The sequence below is a fragment of the Semicossyphus pulcher genome, unplaced genomic scaffold (assembly GCF_022749685.1).
Source record: "Semicossyphus pulcher isolate SPU_LCO1_2020_fin unplaced genomic scaffold, fSemPul1.0.p SCAF_6, whole genome shotgun sequence".
Lineage (NCBI taxonomy): Eukaryota > Metazoa > Chordata > Actinopteri > Labriformes > Labridae > Semicossyphus > Semicossyphus pulcher.
Window position 1 is genome coordinate 27,780,307 of NW_027211737.1, and position 26,981 is coordinate 27,807,287.

General features: G+C 42.2%; 1 protein-coding gene across 1 annotated transcript; it reads left to right on the forward strand.

The window, feature by feature from the left end:
• txnrd2.2 (thioredoxin reductase 2, tandem duplicate 2) lies at positions 1-25,824 on the forward strand. The gene is made up of 17 exons (XM_069682487.1): positions 1-76; positions 1,439-1,504; positions 1,586-1,642; positions 1,737-1,881; positions 2,449-2,523; positions 4,591-4,669; positions 5,503-5,565; positions 5,862-5,932; positions 10,776-10,795; positions 10,980-11,071; positions 11,166-11,340; positions 18,240-18,376; positions 20,250-20,345; positions 20,774-20,866; positions 22,272-22,343; positions 22,598-22,695; positions 23,512-25,824. The coding sequence occupies exons 1-17, from the start codon at positions 1-3 to the stop codon at positions 23,633-23,635; spliced, it is 1,539 nt and encodes a 512-aa protein (XP_069538588.1). The 3' UTR covers positions 23,636-25,824.
• Positions 25,825-26,981: the final 1,157 nt, after the last annotated feature.

Genomic DNA, 26,981 nt, shown 5'->3' on the forward strand with positions numbered 1-26,981 from the left:
ATGGCTGCCTTCTGTAGGGGCAGACACCGGTGGAAAAGGACTAATTGTTTCCATATTTGGACAAGAAACCTGACAGGTAACATTATGCTTTTCAAATGTTGTGTGTAGATACCGGAAACAGAATGGGGTGAGGATAATAGCGAGTGGTGTTTCTGTAAGCTAACAGCTAACTTACAAACCAGCAGCGCTGATGTAACTGCTGTGGAGCTCATGGTTACTTATCATCTTTATCACTGTTTTACTAATACTGTAAGTGTGACTCACAACAAAGCGGTGTGTCTTTGACTAGCGAAATCTCACCATTCTTATAAGCATATTACATTTTTAAGCGCATCTTTCTCGGCTGCCCTAATTTTGCTATCTGTCAGATTACCTAAAAGATGTTACCTCAGATGACCTGGTATTGCTCTGTGGTTGAATTTGCAGTTAGTGTTGCCAGATCAGATTCACAGTGTCCAGCCCAATTACAACTCAAAACCAGCCCAATTCAATAAAAAAAAACAGCCCAAATCACAACCTTGCCAGAAATCCGTGTAAAACCGTAAAACCATGACATACGCAATAAAAACAGATCATAGCATGCAAAGCTTCATAGCTGGATCAAATAACCAAAGATAAAATGTTAGATAAATATGCTATCACTTCCCAGAAGAGTGCAGTTTAACAACCAAATACACAAATTGGCGTCATGGCGAAACCACAATAAAGTGATCAAATACTGCCTTGAAATGTGACAGCAAAACACCAAAATCCAACCTATTTAAAAACTATAGGATTATTGAGGAATAAACTGCCAAAATCAAGCATAAATAAATATAAAATATAAGTAAATGAATATGCTATTAAATACACCAAAAATACCAAAAAATAGACATTATGTAGGCATTGATTAATTGATAAAATGTGACTGAAATTGACATTTCTGATTTAAGAAATGTAAAAAGAAAATTTATGTCACATTGTCAATTATAATGACGTCAAAGTGATTGGTCCTCCCTTATTCATACAATTGAATACAACTAAAATGACAGCTTGTTTGGTGTTCGAATCTCCAATTGGGCAGAAACCCGCCCAACCTGGCAACACTGCTTGCATTACTAAGAAGCTTTTTGAGAAGTTTTGACGTACTGCTTTTAACTTTAAGCCCAGAAGTTGAACTATGTGATGATTTTCCAGTAGCTGCAATTTGGGGGTTGCTTGCTAATGCAAAGTGTTTTCCCCACAGAAAAGTATGTGCCACTGTCACCACACATTTGGACATAATGTGTATTAATAGATAATAAGGGATAAAATCAGCATTTGATTCAATAGACCAACAAACAACCCTCAGTTAACTAATGATGTAAACAACACTAACAATATCCTAACTATTCTACGTGCTATGCTATGCTACATCAATTCTACTGTGTCAACAACATTATCCAATATGCTCACACAGGGAAGTTTGACTATGACCTGGTGGTTATTGGTGGTGGATCAGGAGGCCTTGCTTGTTCAAAAGAAGGTGAGATCTTTAGAAGTGTTATTCCTCAATTTTAGGACATTTTCTTTGTGCAACACACTGACTCTATATCCACCTTTACAGCGGCACAGTTGGGACAGAAAGTTGCTGTTTTAGATTATGTGGAGCCATCTGTAAAAGGTATAAAACATTTTTCTAAACCTGTTGTCATATTTAGTGTTTGAATATTCAAAGAGACCATTGTAAAGTCATCTCTAAATGCATTTCCAAACAGGTACCAAGTGGGGCCTTGGAGGTACATGTGTAAATGTTGGCTGCATTCCTAAGAAGCTTATGCACCAGGCAGCTCTGCTTGGCACTGCAGTGAAGGATGCAAAGAAGTACGGCTGGCAGATCTCAGGGCCGATCTGCCATGACTGGTAGGTCAATCAAAACCTTTCACTGTAGTTTCTTTAACCAGCTTAAAGAAAAGGTTATATTAAATCAATTTAAACAGGTGAATGTTTTCGAGTAGCTTAACAGCACCATCTAGTGGTGTAGTTGCAGTATGACAACTCATTCTTGAATAACAATGGGATTGATGCTATTACAATATTCTGAAGGTATAAAGAAACAATGTCACTCTTTTCTTAGTTACTGCATGCATTTCCTGTCAGGTGATCTTTTAAAAATGTTTTAGATGGTGTTAAAAGACAAGCTGCAGTAGACATTATAAGGCCAAAACCAAAACTGTTGGTATGTGAAAGGGAATATTTGGTTCTCTGATGGGCCCAAAAAAATTGCTAAGATGTAGTTTTGGAAATTATTATTTGAATATGAGGTCTTTCCCTTAATTCCTTTCTGATTCCTATTTTAAAACTATTCATGTAATGCCAATTAGCCAGCACACCCAGAGTAACTATAGACATATTTTCCTCTGCGGTCAGTTTTGTCAGGTATACAGTGTTCTGCTCTGTTTATGGAATAATCTCTGTTGTGTTTTCCAGGGCCACCATGGCAGAGGCTGTTCAAAACCATGTCAGGTCTCTGAACTGGGGTCACAGAGTTCAGCTCCAGGACAAGTGAGTAACAACAGAACAGAACAGGCCAGGGGATGAGGGGAGCAACAGTAAATTGAAACCCAGGAAAAAGAAAGGAGGATCAGGAAGTATAAGCAAATTTAAAGGGATTTATTTACAACTAAAGCAACATTTTAACACAAAGTGAACAAACAAAGAAGAAGCTGATCGATCTTAAGAGTCCAAACACTATTAAACCAAAATTACAACACACAACAAAGAAACAAAGGCCTCGAAGAAAGAACACCCTCCTTCTACAGAAGGAGTAAGCACTAGCTCAACGACGTCAGACACACACAGCCGAATGGCTCACTGGCCCTGGCTGTCTCCTCTCTGCTGCTCTTTATTCTCCTGCCTTGATTGCTGAAGTTAACACAGGTTAGCTTAATCACTTACTGCAGTGAGTGGAAGAGCTGAACCTGGAGAGCACACAGGAGAGAGAGACACACAACACAAACTAGACACCACTACAGCACGTAACACAGTTTTGTTTTATAATGAATATAAAGGTGAGAGTTACGCCTCCCTTTTGATAAGAGGGTTGGTTGGTTTGGCTTAAAGAGTTTGAGTGAACAATTTTTTGGGTCCCATAATAGTCTTAATGACATTTGGTGTATGTCCTTTTTACATCCTGCCATTAATGAAAATATTCCATCAATGTTATTTTCCACTCTTAGCTCAATTTTTGTGTCATAAAAAACAAAGACAATATGATAACAATGTCTCATGCCCTTATCATGGCACTCTCACACTGGAGCACATTTTTCCTACATTTTGCCCGATAAACTTTCATAACCTTCATTTTTATAAAGTAATGAAATATTTATGTTCCAGTCTATTTTTGCTCATTGTTATGAAATACTGCTGCAGGCTGTACATTTCTGTCTGCGCTGAAGGATTGAGAGTGAACGACCACGTGTTGATTGAGCGGCTGCTGGAGGGCAAACAGGTGTTAACATCTCTGAATGTGCCCAAGCTCGACCTTAAAATGTGTTCAACCCAATGACATCATTTGCTTTAAATAAAGTCATTAAAAAATCCTCTAATGTGAATTAATTTTAATTAACAATTATCCATGAGAGGCTTCCAGAACAGCAGAGAGACATTGTTAACCGCTATGCAAAGCAGCAATTTCACACGAGTGTATTAATCCAAAATGTAATCTAACAGGAGCGCAGATGTTAAATGAATGACCCGTCTTTAATCACTTATAATTAAGACTGATTTTCCTGAAAGCAATTAAGTTCTATTAGTTTGAGTAGTTTTTTAACAGTTTGCATATTTAATATTAATACAGCAGTTGTGGGAGAAAAGATTTGTGCAACCAAGATTCTGTGACCAAATTAATTAAAAATAATTATTCACACTTTTAATTAAATTAAATGGGATTAATTTTGAATTCAACTTCCAACAATGAATTCCAATCAAGTGTTTTCAAATTATAAATTCTACATGGAAACAGAAGGGCTCACTTTATGCTTAGTTTAAACACATTAAAGAAAAGTCAAGTTTAATATAAAAGTGATTAACTAAATATTTAATATCTGCTCTCATCACTCATCCTCGTCCTCTGTAGACCAAAAATGTGGCTGCAAATTATTTGCGCTTCCTAAAGGGGAGCTGAGGTAGTTCATGATGTTACAGTGGATCCATATTGTATCAAGAAGTTCATTAAAACAGCAAAATCCACTGTCTCACTCTTGATCCAGATGCCGAGTATGTATAATAGGGATCATTTAACAGATATAGCACAACATTTAATCAGACTTACCTGTCATCCTGCTGGTAAATAGCTTTCAAATAATGATTTATTTTATATAAAACCTAAGAAAAATTGAACATTATGTCCTTCTCTTCTTTAGGCAACTAAGTCAGATGTTTGTTTGTGATTTTAGAGGTCTCTCTGCCGGAGCTACTTTGCGTTTCAACAGACGCAGCAATAAAATGTTGACAGTATAAATGACCAGGAAAGGAGTGAGAGGAATGTTGAACTGTTACTGTATGTGATCTGCGCGCCTACCGCAGGATAATGCAACCAGAGCAACCAGCTGTTTATTCTGTGTTTCGCAGGAAGGTGAAGTATCTGAACATGAAAGGAAGCCTGGTGGATGAACACACTGTGAAAGGACTCACTAAAGCGGGGAAGGAGGTGAGGGAACATTTCTATATCAGTCAGTCCCAACTGAGTCTTGGATTTAGATTACTAGGAATACATTACAAAAATGTGTTAATTACTTTGTGAAACATGTTCTAAACACTGATTTTTATGGAGTTAATTTTGTCTTTATTATGCAATCAAACAGAAGGTTTCAAAGCTAAACTTTACACACTGCATTCAAAAAATGTTTTATTGCAAATAAAATGAATCTGTGATTAAAAATGTGTTAAAGCAAATTCAAAAGTTTAGTTTGAAAATCCAGATGTAAGACACGTCTCTTCTTACAGCCTAGGTCCCGCCCACAAGATTCAGCTCAACTGCAAACAAAACTTTTGGATTTTCATCAATACAGTTTTTATCTTTTTAGTTTTGCTTTTAAACCTATTCTGTTTGATTGCATAATAAAGACACAAAATTAACACCATAGTTTTTTATCATATACATAAAGTATATTATTATTATTATATTATCGCTCAAATCCTTTATCCACTCTCAATTCTGCTTCTAGTTTTATGCTTATGCTGCTTCTAGCTTCTAGTTTTATTACCTTTTATTTTTCTTTTCTTTACTCATTAGTACAATCTGCCTTTAAATACGTTTTATATGTTTGTTTTCAATTTATTATTAAAGTGTAAAATCTACATTTATATAACCACTGAGTACTGATTTCATATTCTTACTCTTGAGATCGGTTTCATAATGTTTCCATCATCACTTTAATGCAGCATACTGTGCACACCACTCCCTTTCATTGGACATTTCCTTGTTTTTTAAAGGATATAAACGAAGGCTGATCCTTCACATTTCCCTCCTCTCTCACACAGACGATGCTGACTGCCAAGAACATCGTGATCGCCACAGGTGGACGACCCAAATACCCCACACATGTACGTTACATTGCTGTCATCATTCCCCAGATAGGTTTCTCTTTTGTACTATTAGCATGTGTTGCTTGATCGACTTGTTACCAGGTAGACAAAACAAACGAGAACGAGAAAAATACGCCCTACGGCCGCAGAGAACCTGAAACCGCTAAAGTACAATGTGGTTTGATTGCATTACACTGTGGCACACATACAAACAACAAGAGAGCAAGCTGTCTGTGTTCAACAACATTCATTCAGTATTGGATAGATGGCTGATAAATAGATGGTTCTGTTGACAGCTTTAACTCTTATCACAGATCCCTGGAGCGGTGGAGCACGGCCTCACCAGTGACGACATCTTCTGGCTGAAGAAATCACCTGGGAAAACGTGAGGCAATCCTGCACCTATGAACACACACACACACACCCTTTTAGTAAATTGCATTACTCGTGTCTTCTTTTAACATAAAATCTGAAGAAAATCAAAGACATTAAACATATTTTCGCCCTCAAACTGCTCCGGTTTAACATGTGTAGGATTATACAGTGCATTACAATGGAAACACAGCCTCTAACCTCTGCCGTATTAATGCCTCGCTCCAACTCAACGCGCTTCCTCGCTCGCTGACATGACGCGGCCCACTGTCACGCACTGTAATCATTCATCGGTGACATGCGGTTTGTTTTTCTCCCTTCCTGTCAGCCTGTCTTCGCCTCATGATTCAGATTAGCGGCGTGCATCCTGACCTTTACGGAACAAGCCCTTTAATCCAGCCATTTAGCCGCTGTCATCACCTGCTTAATTGGTCCTTCCCCGATGCTTCCTCTTGGCACAACGCACAGACGGTGACGAGTGGTTTTGGTATACCTGTGCTGCGGTTGTTGTTTGCTTCTCGGTGACGGATAAGCGGAAATAATTATTCCGATTTTTCAGGTTCAGATGTAAGCAGGGTGTCTGCACCTGAGCTTTGGAATTATATTTAAATATATAATAGATAGTTTGTACTTTGGTATTACCTGTATGCTGTAATCATTATGACTTTTCTTTGGTTGTATTAAGGGCCACCAGTTGCGTCATCATTTTTAATTAAACAGTGTACATTTACATCAACATGTAGCATTTGTACAGTGATGTGCTATACACGTGTTTGACCACTTGGTGGCAATACAAAATCATTTATCGCCAACAAATCATCATGAGTGCATCCATCCGTATACAATTACCACTGTAGCATCACCCTTTCAACACAACACCTTTGTATATGAAGCAGAATTATCCATAAGAGACACCACTTGAGCTCAGGAAGTCCTTTGATGTAAGAGTGTGGTGGTTAGTGGGGTCCTTTTCCTCCCCGCAGGCTGTAATGGGTTAGCATTAGCTTTAGCCTCCACTATAAGGGTTCCTAAAAATCACACTGTAGCCGGAGCTTGAGACATTGTTGTGCTGCTCAGCTGTCAGCTGTGCAGGTGAGGTCCGAGAGGCTGTTTCTGCCGGCAGGGCTGGTGTGTGTAAGTGTATGAGAGAGGGGGTCCAGGCGAGTGATGGGTGTCTAATGGATCTTGGAGCACACACACACCTGAGTGATAGATTTGGCCCCCGGGGTCGAAGCCCAAAGCCGGCTGCAGTCATCGTGCAATGAGGAGAAAGCAGTGAGCGCGTGCCAGCAGGACTGGGATACAGGTCCAGGGATAGGCCACAGCTTGAATGAGTTGGAGCAGTTTGTGGGTCTGACTCTGCGTTGTGTTGTGTAAAGGGAGAGGACCACACTTCCTGGGAAGATCTTTCAGCAGTTTGTTGCAAAGCAGCACAGATGGCTGCTGCATAACTTCCCAGCATTTGTAGAGAAACAAAACATTCACAGAGTCTCTTTTACAGACGTGTCTGTGTAACATCACAAACAGTGTAACAAAGTGTCCCACGCCAGGCAACATGGTCCCAACGCTGTACGCAGCTGCCCCGCCACACATATACACCGATCACCCGAACCCTGACCCATCGAGGCATGGGCTCCACTAGACCTCTGAAGGTGTGCTGAGGTTTCTGGCACCAAGATGTTAGCAGCAGATCATTTAAGTCCTGTAAGTTGTGAGGTGCAGCCTCCATGGATGGGACTTGTCTGTCCAGCACATCCCACAGACGCTTGATTTGATTGAGATCCGGGGGATTTGGAGGCCAAGTCAAAGCCTTGAACTCGTCGTCGTGTTCCTCAAACCATTCCTGAACTATTTCTGCAGTTTGGCAGGGCGCATTATCCTGCTGAAAGAGGCCACTGTCATTAGGGAATACTGTTTCCATGAAGGGGTGTACTTGGTCTGCAACAATGTTTAGGTAGGTGTAACATCCACATGAATGGCAGGACCCAAGGTTTCCCAGCAGAACACTGCCCAAAGCATCACGCTTCCTCCGTTGGCTTGCCCTCTTCCCATAGTGCATCCTGGAGCCATGTCTTCCCTGCGTTAGCAACACACACGCACCCGGCCATCCCGGAATGTCAAAGAAAACGTGATTCATCAGATCAGGCCGCCTTCTTCCATCGCTCTGTGGTCCAGTTCTGATGCCCACATGTCTATTGTAGGCGCTCTCAGTGGTGGACAGGGGTCAGCAGGGGCACCATGACCGGTCTGCACTGTGTGTTCTGACACCTTTCTATCAGAACCAGCATTAACTCTTTCAGCAGTTTGAGCTTCAGTAGCTCTTCTGTTTGATCGCACCACACGGGCCAGCCTTCACTCCCCACGTGCATCAAAAGTAAAAGTTGCCTCAATTAAAGGTGTTTCATTTTATCAGTGAAAGATCTGATGTACACCATGTTGATCTGTTTACATCCAACTAAACGTTCATATTAAAAATGCATGTATTTCAGGTTTAGATACTAAAAGGCTGCTTCACAGAATTCTCATTGTTACACTGCCTTAAGTCCTTGGGCTAGACAAACAGCCATGGCCTGAAATGACTTCGGAAAGTCTTTGCAACATTTAATAAAACATCTAAGCTGAACTCACATCAGACTTTGGCCACAAAACCTCCCACATTGGAGCCAGACGCACTGCTGTATCCAAATGTAGTGTTTATCCGAGCTGGAGCTTTTGAAGAACGGTTCAAGGTTAACAGGCTGCAGCAGACAGTCGATGATAAACCTCCCTCCTCGGGAGTCGTTGGTTCACTGAAGCTGTGAAACAACATAAGACCTCTCCAGAGCCAGAGGTCAGACATCAGTAATTCTATGAAGTATCTGTTTATTGTGCTCCTCTGAGCTACTTCAAATGGGAGACTTTAACTACTGATGTGGACTATTTTCCCTTTTACAGTGACTCCCTTTATTAGATACTTTAACTGTTTTATGCCTGTGATATTTTTATTTTACTTTTTATAATCTAGTACAGCAGTTCATCTGAAACATAGATGAAAATCAAAGCTGGGGACAGGAGATGGATTCATGTTGCATGTTTTTAGCAGCTAAAACAGACATGAAGACACTTTAAAAACTGAAGTTCATGCAATCAAATATTTTTTTTGACCTTTTATGACCTTAATTAAGTGAGAAGACAGTGGAGAGTTTTGGAAACAGGGGAAGAGAAAGTAAGGATGGCATACGGCAAGGGGCCGAGGATTAGAGTTGAACCTGGAGCCGCTGCATCCAGGACTGTAGCCTCTGTACATGGGTTGCACAATTTAGCCACTGAACTAAACCGGCGCCTCATCAAATTGTTAAAAAACAGCTCCAGTAGTATTTTAAGACATAAAATGCTCTACTTGAGATAATAAAGTGTGTCTGATATGTTTTTTCTGCGAAATACGTTAAATTACCTTGTAAAAATCCTCCCAAGGCATGTTGGCATCCTCCTTCTCCCTCATTAAAAATACCCCAATCTGCATAGGCCCCACCCAGTATGCACATTTCCAACCGCCCCCTCCGTCGCAAAAACAAAACACGTCTCTGCCGTCGTTTAGCGGCAACTTGTTGAAACTTAGCGAGCTTGAAATGTAGTAATTAGTAGTAACGTTAACGTTAGTAGTCAGTCGTGAGTTTGCAAAAATTACAATGACAGTTACAGCTGGCTCGTGCATCACCGAAGTGGTTGCCATAGGTTACACATAATGATATGCATAGCGTCACCCCGTCCATTAACGGGATTGGCTCCTTAGGTTTGTGACGCCTCAAACCTGCCAATCTGAAAACGTGTTGTTCAGCCTGTCCTTGGTACACTGCAGTTTAAAAGCAGACAGGCCCAGCCATGGAGATGACTGCTCATGTTGTCCCTGATATGTCTTGTAGCACATTAGAAACACCACATCGATGTTTGAAACATTCTGTGCTTGAATATGAAAGCTGCATGGATTTTTTGTATTGAATATAATCATTAGTTTTCCTACTTTTCCGCAAAAAATATGGACACAAAAAAGAAAACAAAAGAGAGATAAAGGTTATCAACGACACAGAAACAAGAGTTGAAGTTAAAAAGAGGTCACGAGGGTTATAAAGGATTCATAGCTTCATCTTTTACTCAAAGCATGTATCAGCTGTGCAGTGAAAAGGAAGAGGGGTGAGGGGAAAGAGACTGTTTCTTAGTGATGAAAGTGTAGAATCAAGCTAAAGCTCTTTGCCTAATCTTCTTTAAGCCACTTCACAATACGTGCTAAGTGCAGCTGTGCGTTACACAGACAGACAGAAAATGGGCAACGGGGGCTTTTAGTGGTTACTGTTAGCATGGACGAGGGCAGGATGTGCCGCGGGCTGCCGGAGCTGTCAGGTGGAGCAGACGACAGGGAAGGAGGTCTGGGCTGAAGAGGTGAAAACAAGGCAGAGAAGGGCCTCATGCATGCGGGTGACGGGCATCACTCAGCCGGCTGATGAGTGGACCTGAGCCTGAACATGGCACAGCCCATCTGCAGGGATTAGACTAAACGCTGGTAATTAGTCGTCCTCAACGCCACGGATGTAAGGGTTGATTTAGAAGTGTGATTCACCTGGACCACACACACACACACACACACACACACACACACACACACACAGCTTTCAGAGTCCCCGTTTTCTGCATTTTCTTCACACCTCCGCACCTCTGTCTGAGGTTATAAAGTTCTGTATCTCATCACCTCTCCGATTCAAGGATTTAAAGTAAACATTTTCTGCTTGCTTTATTTAGTTTGGCCAAAGTGTGCTGCACAAACGAGGAAATGTATTCGTATTATATTCATATTTGGGCTTCTCTTTATTTTTGTTTTGCAGGCTCGTGGTTGGAGCCAGCTGTATCCTTTGTCTGCCAGAGAGCTTGTAAGTTGAGCCCCTGTATAAAGTCCTATTTTAATCATGAGATTAATAGTATTTAATAGTTATTAACGTCTTTTAAAAAAAAAGATATCCCTTTTCCAAATCTATAATGGCACCACATCAATCTAACTGTACTGTAGTCCTGAACCTGGTGCTGCTCAGATGTGGCTCTGGAGTGTGCAGGCTTCCTCACAGGCATTGGCTCAGACACCACAGTGATGGTTCGCAGCATCGCCCTCCGGGGGTTTGACCAGGTACTGCTCCCTGATCTCCAGTATGCACATTCTGGATGTCATGATGGTGATAGCTGTTTCTCTAGAAGTGGATTTTCTTTTTCTCTTTACCCAGCAAATGGCCGGCCTGGTGACAGACTACATGGAGGCGTATGGGACCAAGTTTGCGTGGAAGTGTGTCCCAAAGAGAGTGGACAAACTGTCCTCCGGAGCCCTGCAGGTGACCTGGACCGACACCCTCACAGGCAACGAACACCACGACACATACGACTCTGTGTTATGGGCCGTTGGTGAGTCTGTGTTTGTTGCTGTGTGTTTGTCACAACTGGCTTACAACCTTAATTCTTAAGATGATAAGATAGGATAGAACTTTATTAATCCCAAAGGAAATTATAGTGCCCCCAACAATATCACAATAGTTTGTTACAGAGGAAAGCAGGAAGTAATGGTGGCAGTTAAATTGACAGTAGTACTGACAGTTATTATGCAGTAGGAACTTATATTGCACAAGTTTATGAAATATGGCCAGAAAAGTTATATTGTACATAGTGACCATAATAAAACCTAATATTGAATAGGGCTGGGTTTAAAAAATCTATTTTTCCGATTCGAAACGATTCTCATTTGAATGACCCAATATCGATTAATAAATCCAGAGATCGATCTTTAAAAACATGTGTAAAAATGTGTCTGATCACTCACGTTTCTGAGCGCTCCTGAACGCAGCACGACTCAGCGCATCCCCCCGAAACATGGCAGTGAGAGAGACATGCCTGGACTTGTTTACTCCATGATGCTGAGGAGTTTCCTCATCATCCTCCTCTTAGACACTTCCACCAGAGACTCTAATTCCACTCCCAGGCAAGAGCCGGCCTTCCTGATGAGCTTACTGAGACTGTTAGCATCCTGTGTCTTTAGCCCCAGCACACTACAGAGTGGAATATGACGTGTTTAAAAGATCTGAGTTTCCTGAGGAAATACAGGCGGCTCTGACCTTTCTTGTAAACCGCATCGGTGTTTATAGTCTAGTCCAGTTTATTGTCTGTGTGGACGCCCAGGTACTTGTACGCATTTACAATGTCCACCACTGCTCCGTTGGTGGTGACTGGATTTGGACTGGTCCTTCTTCTCCTAAAGTCCACCACCAACTCCTTCGTCTTAGTGATGTTGAGTTGTAGGCGGTTTAGTCCACACCACTCCAAGAACCTGTCCACCGCACTCCTGTACTCGTCCTCCTGATCCCTGCTGATACAGTCCACGATGGCAGATTAAGGCAAATTAAGCCTGACCTTTCAACCTCTACTTGACTGCTCTGAGTCTCGACTTGTGTTCAGACGTAAAAGCAAAAAAACATTTGAGCATTAAGTTTTGGCCTGACTAAATCCAGGAGCACTAAAAAAATCTGTGTCAGGCATTTCCTCTGAGCTTCACACCTTTGATTTGAGACTATAAACACAGCTTTGAAAGGAAAATGCTCAAAGACATTCATCTGACTTTATACACTACAGACTAAACTTGAAACTTGTTTGAGTATACTTCTGACCTGACTTTGACTTTCCCCAAAAGACCAAAAAACACCTCTAACAGACGCTTGAGCCTGAATTATTTAGTCTGCTGGATTCCTTTTAATTATGAAAAAGCTTGCAAGAAAAACATCACGTCAACAACAGGTCCTCTTTTTATATACCTGTTTTATAAACTAAGTAATTAAAGATTCTACTTATTTGCAAATAAGATAAATTAATAGTGAACGAAGCCACTTCACAGATCAGTACAGTGCTGTAGTTAAATTTGTAATCTCGAAGAGCTCAGTTCTGTTCTCTTGTTCTCTTTGGCGGCACCTGTGGCGATAAATGGTAATTGCGGGAGCACACATCCCAGATATCCAGACAGTGTTGCATGTGTGACGTCCACGGTTGGCTCCGGTTGTAACTCTTGATTTTCCTCGCTGACAGTCGCTTTCCTTTTTAGACTGTTTGCCTTCATCTGAGCGTCGAGTTTGTTTCTTTTTCTTCGTATTGTCACTTATTTTTTTTGAAGTTGTATCTGTAGTCATCGATCTTTTCTTTGTTTGTTCAGCCATAGTAGATTACTGTTTACTCGCAACACTTGCAGAGACCGGAAAAGCAGCCGCTTAGCTCCCCCTACCCTCTCTGGCAGACCAACCACTGCTGGCTGATGGAAAACGCGTCACTAACTGGGCGCCGCTTGTGAAAGTCGCCACCGACAGCCAGTCCATAATACTGCAAATGCAAAGGCTTTCATCAGTGGGCCATAGGCTCACTCACCATTGTGTTACCTCATTCAGCGATAGTGACTTAACAGACATTTATTTAAATGAAAATCTTCAAGATTATCACTTTAACTCCTAATTCTCTGTTTTTAAAACCTCCCTAGCGATGTGATGCATGCACCCATATTGTTTCCCACATATATTCCTGAAATAAAACAACAGTATGACTATTCTTCTTTCCACCATCATTGTCTTTCATTGTCATGATGAATAGAGTGCAGTGTCAGCAGATCAAGGAATCAAGGCTGAAAACAAAGTAATAAAGCCTGACTGATGGGAATGGCTGAGGGAAGTGTTAATCACCCAGCGCTGGCTCTCTGGCTGTAGAGGGGCAGGACGGGGCCGGATGCACCCAGGCACGGGGTCACCGCGTTCCCCTCTTTGTTTTACCTCACTGGGCCTTCCTGCTCATGCCAACCCTGCGGAAACCAACCCTGCATCTGTCACTGCCATCCCTGCCCGTGGCCCTCTGCGTGCGTCCACATTTCTATCTATCCCTGTTTCTACCATTGATCCTCTCCTGATCCTCCAGCAGTATGAGAAACAATGGAGGGAAACCCCGTCAGAGCCCCTGCCTTTGGTTTATTTGTGATGTTTCAAAGACAGTGCAGTGCTCCTGAAAATCTGACTACTAAGCTTTTCCAGTCAGACTCTCAGCCGAGGACCTAGTGTTGTGAGAGGGAGGGAGGGGATTGTGTCCTCTCTTGCTCTATGCGTGTGACAGTAACAAGGATGTGCGTGACCCCGCAGCCCAGATGACGTCTGTTTTCCCTCCTGCAGCTCAATTCCCACATCATCTCAGCGTGAGACTGCTGGTGACAAAGATATCTGCATTGAGTGCATGTATCAGTGGGTATTCTGACATGCGTGAGATGCTGTAACCCTTATGCTTCCTTTATTCATAAGAGATCGAGTTCTCACCCCAAACCTCTCGGCTCTCGTGATATTTTAGGACCTGAGCAAAACCCGATATTTAAGTTAGTTTTGATTCCAATCTGAACCAAATTCAGGAATATTTAAGCCTCATTTTAGTCTCTTTCGCATCACATTTTACATTAAATGCACTGAGCAATTTATTTGTCAGCTTTTGTTATCTGTACATCCAATTTTAGAACAGTGTCTCCCAAAGTTGTCGTAACACCAGCAGCCGTGTTTTTGCTCGCGCTACTACCCATATCCATGACAGCTTTTGTTCCCATACAGCTCAGTGAGAACCAGCGACAGCGTGGCCTCTGCTCTTTGATGTATACATGCAGCAGTTATGAGTACAAGGCCACTTCCCTTTACTGTGACCTTACACTAGGGGCCAGGCAGGGTCCCAGGCCTCTGCGGAGTTATTAAAGGCCAGAGGGGACCGGGGGACAGTATCACCGCCGTCTGCCACATCCTTCTCCACGCCACTGCCTGCCTCCACCTTTCCCCTGCTCCTTCCTGGCCTCACGGCCGCTCCCCTATCCAGGTGTGCCACAGAAACACACCAGGAAACAGAACATTTCCACACTTCCTGTCTGCATGCGGACAGTGGGCACATTAGTCTTCCTCCTCGCTGCGCTCTACAGTCCTCGAGGACGTCATTTAAAAACGTTTCCTTTTTTTAACTACATTAGTCTGTCTCAGTTTTATAAGTTCCTGATGACAGCCATGAGCGTTGCTCTTGAGTCTCCAAGTCTGTCTTTATTACCCTGTAGTTTTGCAGTGCATTGGGAAATGACATAAGTGAACATGTTACAGCTAGTCATTGTATATTAACTCCAAAAGACTGCAGCAATATCAGCAATAAAAACTGAAAAAAGGCTGAACCACCATTTAGTTTTAGTAATGAGTAAAATGACAAATGGCATCATATTGTGATTGATGAAACGTATGAAGACAGCAGAGGATCCACGTGATGCCGGTTACTTTTTAATAAGAGGGTTGGGTTGCATCCCATGTGTTGATAGTATGTTGAGCTGAGTGTATTGAGTATATAGAACAGTGCTGGAACACCATATATAAACACTAAGAACTGTCTATAAGATAAATGCATCCCAACCAATGACTGTATAACGCGTCTCCATCTGCTCTCATTGAATTGATGCCAAAATAGCGATGGTGACATCATTTGGAGCCCTAGCTGCGCATTAGAGATCAGCTGGTGGAGCTGCCGTAGCCACTTCTGCTAACCAAAACACACACACTGAAATTGCCGAAAAAAACAGCAAGGATCCCGCATGTCTGCATGTTTAACAGCAGAGCAGCTTCTTGTGTTGGTCTGAAGCAGACGTTCACAGATATGGAAACTTCAATGACTGTAGTGTTGGTGTTAGTTACGTTTCCTCTCACTGTTCCTCCACTCTGCTAATCCAGAACAGATCGGTTGCAGGAGCCGTATTTGTCAACAGAGCTGTCAATCATCATTTTTACTCCATCAAATAACTCATTATAAGTAAAGTTATCAGAAAAATGGACACTTGGACGTAAATCAGCATAATAAGAATTAACTATAATGACAGAAACCATGTGTGAAAAAAATGAATTTGACATGAATTTTGATTTTATAGTTTGACTCATGTCCCATCTGTTAACATGGAGGAGGCGGGCTTTATGACCTATACTGCAGCCAGTCAGCAGGGGGCGATAGAGAGGGTTTGGCTTCAGTTTTAGGGAGCTGTCATGTCGTCCATCTTTTTATACAGTCTACGATAGCAACTAATTTTCATGTCATCTCCCATTCTTTCAGCTGTCTTATTTTTTCACACATACACACTCTTTTTGGCCTGAAATAAAACGCATAATCAATATTTGACATCCTGTAAGAAGTAACCCCCAAAGAAAACAGTCCTCCCACCCACATACACATTTACACCCACACATTGCTCCCTCTTTTGTCTTTGTTCATTTGATTGATCAGATAAGCGTGCAGCTCTCATTGACGGTTGTTGTGGCTAATTAGTGTAGCGGTCTAGAAGCTTCCTCTTAATGTCACAACAGTCTTTGTTCAGATTGTCCTATATATCGGGTCACTTTATGTGTGTGTGTGTGTGCGCGCATTAGTCCCACTTTCAACCAAATCCCTTATCAGCTGGCCTGCTGTTGTTGTGTCCTCGCCGTACAATGGAGCCGTGGTCACTGCCGCGGCACAGCAGTGACTGGAGCTGCAGACAGGAAGGCCAAATATGTGAAGAGAGAGTCTATACTTACCAGTCAGATTCTCCTGATACGGCTTTCTGTCGGCCAATATGCATATTTTTACAGTAATTTTTGCTGAAACTCGACACTTTCAGAGTTTCAGAGGCAGAAATAAATTCTTGCCGGGGAGGTAACGCCTGAACAGGAAATGGATCATTACAGGGCACAATTGCGTGGTAGTTTGACTTAAGTCTTTATACTACACTTATGAAGGCTTTCCAAGTTATAATTGTTGACAAATGCATCAATGAAAGGTTTATATTTTGTATGAATTTCAAACTTTACCAGTTTTATTTACCACACTTCAAGTCTCAGGGCATATTCTGGATATGTTGCTGTTCTGAAAGCGATAATCTTGAAGATCTTAATTCCGTTCTATTTGGCGGCACCTTGTGGTGATAAACGACAACTGTAGGAGCACACTGCCAGATAACCAGACACCTACGGCTGGCTCCTTTTGTTACAGTTGTAACTCTTGATTTACCTGCAACACTTGCAGAGAGCGGAAAAGCAGCCGTTTAGCTCCGCCTACCCTCTCTGGCAGACCAACCACTGCTGGGTGATGGAAAACGCGTCACTAACTGGGCGCTGCTTGTGATTGTTTTCACGAAAGTCGCCACAGACACCCAGTCTGTAATAATACTATATACTGCAAATGCAAAGGCTTTCATCAGTGGGCCATAGGCTCAATCACAATTGTGTTACCTCATTTTGCGATAGATAGAGACTTAACAGACATTTATTGAAATGAAAATCTTCCACATTATCACTTTAAATCCACAGTTGACAGGAAAAATAGATGGTTTTGCAAAAACTAAACAGCAAAATCCCACTAATATTAATCAAAAATACATGTAAAAATACATCAATAATATAATGACAGAGACTAGTCAATTGTTGTGGACATACAGAACAAGAAAATATTTAGATGTCTCCCTTTTGGGAATTGGTCACGACTGCCCAACTTCCCGCCTCCCCTCCTTCTCTGTGCTCTTCATCGTCTCCAACCACCCATGCTGTGAGCACTAGACAGGTCCCTGTAGCCCCCCTGGTCTGAGAGAAGGAGGGGGGGTACGTTGTTCTTCGGCTCCAGCCAGGAAAAAGGGTCTCAGGGGTTTGTTATTTTTGCTGTCCGATAGCATCTACATGGGTAGCTCAGAGCCGGGTGTTTATTATGCTACCCAGGCAGGTTGTGGGGAGCTATGGAGAGGAGGAGGGGGGAGCGAGCGGTCCATGCCCCATCACCATAGACACTCAGCGTCGACAGCATCAGTCAGCTGTCCCCCAGGAAATGTCAGGAATCACACCTTTGGGTGTCCCTGGAGTTGATGGGAAACTGATTCCCAGCCGCTCATCAGTCTCTCCTCTCCTCTCTCTCAGCTGTCCAGATGTTGTTAACTGGCAAATGTAGCATGCTAATAAGCTAAATGAAGGCAGTCGTCACGGTAAACTTTATTGCTGCATAGCTGAAGCATTTAAGCATCGTCACTGTGGTCATGTTAGCATAATGACAATAGCATTTAGCTGTAGCAGCATGCTACTGTAGGTGCACAGAAATCCTTCCTCTTTGCACTATCTACCAGGCTTTTGATAAACCTTATAACAACTGTTTTCTGTGTCCGTTCTGAACACTGCACAAAGCCTCCCTCCTCTCCTCTCACACACCTCTGCCTCTCCTGAGATGTAATGTAATATTCTCCTTGTGTTGTTTCCTTTCATTGACATCAGGCAGAGCTCCTGAAACCAAAGCCCTGGGCCTGGACAAGCTTGGCGTGCAGCTCAACAACGAGACCGGGAAAATAGTTGTGGGCGCCGACGAATCCACCTCAGTGCCAAACATTTATGCTTTCGGCGACATCGGCGAGGTAAGCATTGTCAGCAGGCAGCAGAAACAGCTCCCAATATAGATAGATTAAGGCGGAAAAACATTACATAACAGTCTTAATATAAACAGTAAGAATTAACTATGTGCCACACCCATCACAGTTACTGTAAATGCCTTTTATAGTTTGAGCAGCCGGCCCAGAGGTCTGTCAGCTCTTGAGAGGAATCTGGAAGTAAACGTCAGCACATATATGCTCGGAAGAATTTGTTCAGTACCATGCCAAATAAGTCCATCAATCCATCCATTAACTATACCGCTTACTCTGTTCAGGGGGCGGCTGGAGCCTATCCCAGCTGTCATTGGGCAGGACTGGTCACCTGTCAATCACAGGGCTGACACATAGAGACAGACAACCTTTCACGCTCATATTCACGCTTACGGGCAATTTTACAGTCACCAGTGAACCTACCGAGCATGTCTTTGGACTGTTGGAGCAGGCCGGAGTACCTGGAGAGAACCCACGCATGCACAGGGAGAACATGCAAACTCCTCACAGAAAGGCCCACTACGTCCAAACTTTGGATTCGAACCAGGAACCTTCTAGCTTTGAGGCAACAGCGCTAACCACTGCACCACTGCACAGCCCCCAAATAAACAATAGGATCAAATTTTAATTCTTATTAACACTTGAGGTAATAGGTTGTAAACAAACCTTGACTTTGATCATATACTCAGCATAAGGTAAATAACTACCAACTTGAACAATACAACTTATTTTAATGTTGTATGGAAATTGTGAGTATGCAAATTTTCCATAAAAATGTAAAGAGGTGGATAACCTTTAGATAAGAGTACACTAGAATCGAATGTTGAATGTCGAATGTTGACATTAGCCTTTTGCCCTGTTAAACTTTTCTTATCTCTCTTTTCTGACCCAGTATGTACAAAATTATTGAAGTCATTTATGTGTGCAAACATACAGGACATAATGTCCCCAGCGAGAACTTTGCACTAGAATAAAGTTAAGCTACTTCAGCCTTCATATAATCATTGACATGGTGTGTGTTCCAGGGAGAGCAGCCGTGTTATTACTAGTTATACCTGCTGCATGTAATGTCAGTGTTGTTTTTCCAACACGACCAGCTGTGTGCTTCCTTCCTGCCTCTCAGGCCTAATAACACATACACACACACACACACACACACACACACACACACACACACACACACACTCATTTTGATTGACAGTTGACTTTGATGAGTCATCCTGTCTGTCAGCTTGTCAGAGCAACAGCGAGACTTTTTTTAATATTCTTATTTTTTTAAAGCAGACGAGTTCATATCTCAATCTGTCCGGTTCTTTGTTGTTTCTCTTACAGAAAAGTGAGCCAAGAAATGCATTACATATATGTGTGACGAATGATTGTTACTGGAATATTAGAGCACTCACAGCACCTGCACCTCCACATACATGCAGAGGTGCAGGAGATGTTTTGGACAACAGGATGTGCGGCGGCGATTGAACAGGTTTTAAGTCATGCCTTTAGAATTGCCCCGCAGCCTTACTGTTTCCTGCACCGTGTGCGTGCGTGTGTGTGTGTATGAGTTTGTCTGTCTGGCAGACATCCAGAACAATAAATGCAGAAACACAGAAGCAGAGATCTAAGTGTGCATGGTTTAAATGTTTTGCACTTCCCTCTTATGTCAGTCAGTCATGTTTCTCTGCAGCATGAATTTCTTTAGTCAGACTTTTTTGGAATTAAATCTAATTATCCTAATGGTTTAAACTTCACACTTCTATTAAATATACGAAGATAAACATGCTTTTTAAAATTAGTAGGGGCTTTAAAAACTACAATGTTGTTTGAGGTAATACAGATATGACAAACTAAATGTAATCGTCTCTTGTTTTAGGGTCGTCCTGAATTGACCCCGACAGCCATTAAAGCAGGAAAGCTTCTCGCAAAGAGACTGGCGGCCAACAGCACAGAGCTCATGAACTATGACAACGTAAGACACGCACAAAAACACAGAGACACACACACACACACACACACACACAGAGGATAAAGATTTTATTGCATCCATCCACAGTTTGTGTCTGTGGCTTTGTTTTGTATTTTCTATTGTGTTCTGATATTTTTGTACCTCTCCTCTAAATGAGTCACGGCATGAACATACCAGCATTTTCCAAAATTCTTCATCTTCATATACTTGCATTGAACTCCTCTGCAAGTCTTAAGGTCTTAAGGTGGAGGTTTAGTTATATCGATAGGTTTTCTTTACCCATGTGAATCTTCTTATGGGGTCAAAATGATATTCTTATCTGTGTTTGACAGAAAAATCAATCTTACATCAAAATAATAACAAACACCTAATTGGTTAATTTGCTGTTTAAGCACTAGTTTGAACTTCTTTTTTGCTCTTGTTTGTGTCAGGTTGCCACCACAGTGTTCACCCCCCTGGAGTACGGCTGTGTGGGTCTGTCTGAGGAGGAGGCTGAGAAGAGGCACGGAAAAGACGGCATAGAGGTGAGATTAATGCTGTAGATGTAGATTGTAGTTTTTTGACAGTGACAATTCAATATTTTAATATTACTCTGACTTTTACTACAAAATATTAGGCTAAAAAAAGGGTTTTTATACACCAGGAAAGCCTCTTACGTGGCAGTGTTAGTAGGATGGAGAAACTCAGATACCCACAATGTTAGGAAATGCCTCAGAAAATAAATTTTAATCTTTTGGCATAAGATATAATAAGATGTGTTCTATATTTATTTGAACATATACATTTTATTCTGATTTATGGGTGGAAAATATTTTTTAAATACTTAAAAAAAATGAGTAATAAGTAGGTAGTCTGTAATATACCTCAACTAACTTACTGTGAAATGAATGAAACAAGTAAACTTGTAATATATGGAATAAATTCTGTATCTAGTCAGAAACTGTAATATAATATCTTTATAATTCAACAACACAGACCTGGTGTAGTAATGGTCCACAGTTGTGATTGTATCTGTATTGTTTAAGACGTTTTGTATCTTCACCAATAAAAAATGGCCACATGCCACACATGCACAAAGCAAGTTACACAGGCAGTGTAAGTGTCTTTTTACTGCCTTCAACCATCATATAAAAAATACAAAGCCCCCTAACCCCTAAACAAACATTGACACACACACAATTCAACAAGCAGCTCTGTATTTTACGTGCTTGCATATAAGGAGCGGCGTGCCAGATGCTCGCCAACACCTGCACGAGGCCTTCGATAAATGGTTTAGCCGGCGAGGTGGGGCTCCTCGCTGTGACTGACAGGCGAGCAGGAGGCCTGATTGAGGTGTGTATGGGGTGATGACAGGCTCGCTGAGATCTGAGGACGAGCTGGAGCACCGGCCTCCGACAGCTGCATGGCCCTCACAACTTGTGTCGGCACGTTCGCCCGCTGAATAAAACACGGTGCACACACGCTCTCAGTGAGGAGTTTGGAATCAATCACTACCATGAGCAAGCAAACATCTTTTTATTCCCATTTTAAACAGTGTTCATGTTAATCTTTTTAAGGCCATCATTACAGTGTGGTTATTATTAAACACAATATAGTGTGCATCTCTAACATTATCGTTGTATTAATTTGGTTTTAAAACTTAGTCTTCATTAGCCATCATGTTTATAGTCTGCTAAGCCATCCATATGTTATAGCAAATTGTCAGCTGCTGTGAAAGCATTAAATGTGCATCATCACTGCTGCAAACTCCCTCAGAGTTCTTGTTTGCACATTAATAAATGCTGCTGCTTAAAGCAAAGAGCATTGTGGAGTGCTGGTCGGCTGTGGGCAGAACACAAAATAAAAACTGCTCAGGTTTGACCAGAACAAAACGTTATACATAGATTCTCCTGTTTGCATCATCTGTCCTCTGTTTTTATCTCTGCTTAGGTCTACCACGCTTTCTACAAGCCTCTGGAATTCACTGTCGCCGAGCGTGATTCCAGCCAGTGTTACCTAAAGGTAGGGTTAACCTCCACGTATTATTGAGCAGATAGGCATTTAAAGCAACAAATACTTTAGTTCTTTCATTGTGTGAGATGCACTTTTTGTGCATGCATGCATGGAAGGCAGAAGCAGCAGATCCTCCTGCAGGTTGGTGCGGTTCAGCTTGAAGGACAGTTTTAGAGGGATTCACTCATAAGGAATATATTGTGTAATCTAGCCATTAAATAATTGTGACAACCACTGATCACTTCAGTTTTCTCTCTCATTAGGTGATATGTGAGCGGGGAGGAGAGCAGAAGATCTTGGGTCTGCACTTCACTGGTCCAAACGCCGGAGAAGTCACACAGGGCTTTGCTATGGGCTTCCAGTAAGTATTTAAAGTTAATTTGCTGTTTTTATGTGTATGTGTGCTGTCCTGTGGACCATCTTGTGAGGTGTCCTGTAATTGTAAAATTCAGTGTATGTTTTTTTTAAATACTGCCTTAAGACTGTGGGTGAAATGTAGCTATTTTGCTAGTATCGGCATATTTACTTTGAAGCGTAGTGCTGACAGGTTGATTCATGTGCACTGTCCTAATACAGTTAATTATATTCAAACTCTAAACATTTAAAATATAGAAAATATTTAAAAAATCACAATTTGTGGATTATTGATTTGACTGTACCAGGTTATTTTATCTGACTAAATACTCATTTAGTATTCTCATAGCAAACCAAACTTTACACTTATAGGCACCAATGGAAAATATAGTTACATTTGGCCTGTTTTAGGAGATATGGGACTGAAATTACTTAATTTTCTGTTATATAGTTTTTCTCAGTTTTATTTAAACATACTATGTTATGCCATTTAAAATACTTGTCCTCTGGTAGTTTTGTACAGGTTTCTTTACTTTCTTAAACATATGCTTCCTGCAGGGGGGACAACCAAATCGGGGGGTAACTGCATAAGCCAGAGATACAGTTTTAGTTGTCATTAACTAAAAATATTAATAAATTAATTCACATTTTTTTCACTTATGTTGTAAATTAATAACTTCTGCCTTACAAGGTGTTATATAAACGATGGAGTGCCTTAATGAAATGACAGAAACATTTACAAGAAGTTACAGGACTTAAAGTATTAATTTATTTGTCATTCTTGAGGGAGAAAAAGAAATGTCTGTGTCTGTTCTTGTCTCAGGTGTGGAGCAACATATTCGCACCTGTTGCAAACAGTGGGCATCCACCCGACCTGTGCCGAGGAGGTGACCAAGGTCAACATCACAAAGCGCTCCGGCCTGGACGCCACAGTAACCGGCTGCTGAGGTTAAGCACCTCGGTGTCTGAACACGAGTGAGCACACAGGGTCCCTCTGTGACAGTAGAGAGAAGCTAGCCTGGGTTGATCCTGCTCTTTCTCCTTGTCCCTCTCCTTCTATGTGGCCCCCAGTTTCACACTGCTCTCTGGGATACTGCTGCACCTCTTGTGCAACACGGTCTCCTTACAAAGCCAGTCATGCAGGTCATCGCTCGCTGCCTAGGTTGTCATTTGATAACCAAGACTATGATTATAGCGTATACAAGCCTGTATTGAGTGTATGCTATAAAGCACAGGCTATAGATCAGGTCAGCGAGAGCTCCGGCCGCAGAGCGAGCGTCCTTTAAATAAACAGGCTCATCAATCAGGATTACGTCTGCGCTCAGGGTTTTGTTGAAATCGTACGAGAACCGTGAGCCGAGCCCCAATGTTTTTCTGAATATATATTCTGCAAATATTGTTGTTTCTCTGGCTGTACTTCCTGTCCATTAGTCTTAGAGGTGACACATACCATATACTCCACCCCCCATGACACTGATGGATAGCCCCAGGGCCGTCGCCGCAGTGACACCGCCCCATTTCCCATGGACACACACAAACAGTCGTTGGGCTGCCTGTCAGTCAGACAGCTAAGACCTGGCCAGGGAACCATGAGCCCAGCAGACCCCGTCCTTCTCCTCCCATACGTCTTCCCATACTTCCCCTTCTCCATTGTGATGTACAAAAGAATGCACTGAGGCTAAAATGTGCTGTCCGCAGCAGGTACAGGGCAATCCTACTTATTGCCAACAGCATTGGGAGAGCTCTTCTTTAACTGTACTACCCAGCCTCACCCAAAGGTGGCACTATTGCCCTCCAATTCTCCCCTGTTTTTCTAAGCCAAGGATTGAGGACAGGATAAGGCAGTCACTGGATAAAACATAAGCCTGAATACATTCAGGTTGCACATTTAATCCCTTTAATCCCTATGAAAGATATGTGCTTTTGGATGAAGTTTGCAAGCAGACTGGCTTTAAGGGTGCCAGCTGATAAGGGTTATCTGTTGTGTATTTACATGGATGGCAGGTTTGGCCTAAAAGTCATCACCCTGGAAGATAAGGCGAGTTGTTTATATCAATACAGCAGTAATAGACCCCCACACTTTGCCAAAGTGCTGAACCTGCTGGCTGCACTGGACATCTTGGGTTTATTAAGAGGAGGAGAAGGAGGAGGACTGTCAATAACGTGGGTTTCTGCAGAAATTGAGGGACGTTAAGAGGAGGCTGCTGGGCGTCGTTTATTTTTATTTGAAGTCTAATCTGCTCTGGCTGATTAATGATTTCGATGAGCGGAGTGACAGTGTGCCAGGAGATGGAGAGAGGAAAAAGAGAGAGAGAGGGGTACCAGGTTTATTTGGACCCGAGCCAGAGGAGAGAGAGCGAGAGCTGAGTTTCAGGCCTGGTTAGGGAGGGAAGGGGGATTCCTGTGTGCTCTGTTCAGGGCCGAGGTGCTGACTGAAGGACCCTGACCTCCGCTCAGCAGGAACAGCTTGACTCTATCACTCGGAGCACAGAGGGCTCACATGCTGCGGCGCTGCACGGCAGGGGCCTGGGGGGGCTCAGGGCGGAGGGGGGGAGGTAGGATGGCCGAAGGATGGACCGAGCCAACCAACACAACACGGAGCGGTAGCGGTGTGTTTGCCCAGAGTAATTGAGTCTATGTTCCTGTGCTTAACGAGCCACTTCAGAGACCTCAGGGTGGGCTCAAGGCAAGCAGAGGGAAGTTATTGAGGCCATCAGTGTAACTGTAATGTCTGTTTGCTTTTTACCCTCTACTTCCCCTCTGCTTTTCCTCATCTGCTCTGTTATTTGATACACAGTTTGGCCGCTCACACGCACAAAATGAAATTGTTTTTAAGTCATATCTGTCTTACTTGAATGCTACCTGTCCGTTTTTTTGATCAGTTGCTCCAGGCCTAAGACTTGCCCTGTTAGCCTCAGCTGTGCCCTGGGGGGTCAGGGTTCAACTTTCAGGTCGGCCAGCTAATGATGACCTGCACTAAAACCCAAACCTGGGGAGTGCAGGCCTGATGTCACCTGGCTGCCAACTTTAGTGCTTGTAAATAGAGAAGTGTTATTTTCCATTTAAGCTTTGTAATACATAATTTATATGTAAAGTAATAACATACTTGAATGCACAGTGTCACCATTAAAGTAATGATGCCAACCAAGTGAGTGTCCTATGTTCTACATGAATGATTGTTTGGCTGATTGCATCTGTTTTCTGTGTTTTTCTTTTATATAAAGTATGTTACATAGTTATGTTAAAGTGATAATCTCAAAGATTTTCATTTAAATAAATGTCTGTTAAGTCACTATCGATCGCCGAATGAGGTAACACAGTGATTGAGCCTATGGCCCACGGATGAAGGCCTTTGCATTTGCAGTATATAGTATTATTACAGACTGGGTGTCTGTGGCGACATTCATGGAAACAATCACAAGCAGCGCCCAGTTAGTGATGCGTTTTCCATCGCCCAGCAGTAGTTGGTCTGCCAGAGAGGGTAGGCAGAGCTAAGTGTTGCGAGTAAACAGTAATCTACTATGGCTGAACAAACAAAGAAAAGATCGATGACTACAGATACAACTTCAACAATAAGTGAAAATCAAAAGAAAAAGAAACAAATGCAAGAATTACAACTGGAGCCAACCGTGGACGTCACACATGCAGCACTGTCTGGATATCTGGGAAGTGTGCTCCAGCAATTAACGTTTATCGCCACAGGTGCCGCCAAAGAGAAGGAAACTAAGATCTTAGAGATGATAACTTAAAGTACTTCACAGAAGAGTTTAAAGTTTTAGGAAATATGCCTTCTTATCTTTAGGGTCAAAAATGTAATCAGAAACACTCATGTCCGTATGGTGAATATCAAACAACAGCTTCATGCTTAGCTTAGCTTGGCTTAGCTTAGCTCAGCTTAGCTAACACATTAATACTATGAAAAGGGGGCATTTGTTTATTTGTTAAGCTTTAGGGTTGCTTGTATGTTGATTTGTATTACCCTTGGACACAACCAGGCCAGCTGTTACCCCTTTTCCATTCTTGGTTGCAGGCTAACTGTTTGCTGCTGTTAGTTTGATAATTACCATAGCAACCAAGCATGGTGTCAAAATTTCTCCTCCAGCTCTTGGCAGGAACACATATTTTTAAAGATGTTGAAATATCACCTCAAAGAAAATCCAAACGGGGCGGGTTAAACTCAGTTGGAAGAGCAGGCGCCGCGTGTACAGAGACTACAGTCCTCGATGCACTGATCGCAGGTTCGACTCCGGGTCTGCCGATCATTTAGTGTATGCCATTCCCCACTCTCTACTC

What these genes read in the sequence shown, in the direction of transcription:
- txnrd2.2 (XM_069682487.1), top strand. Translation starts at nt 1, where the DNA reads ATGGCTGCCTTCTGTAGGGGCAGACACCGGTGGAAAAGGACTAATTGT. An exon ending in GGGCCGATCTGCCATGACTG is followed by an intron (nt 1,882 to 2,448) that starts GTAGGTCAATCA and finishes TGTGTTTTCCAG; the next exon opens with GGCCACCATGGCAGAGGCTG. An exon ending in CCAGCCAGTGTTACCTAAAG is followed by an intron (nt 22,344 to 22,597) that starts GTAGGGTTAACC and finishes CTCTCTCATTAG; the next exon opens with GTGATATGTGAGCGGGGAGG.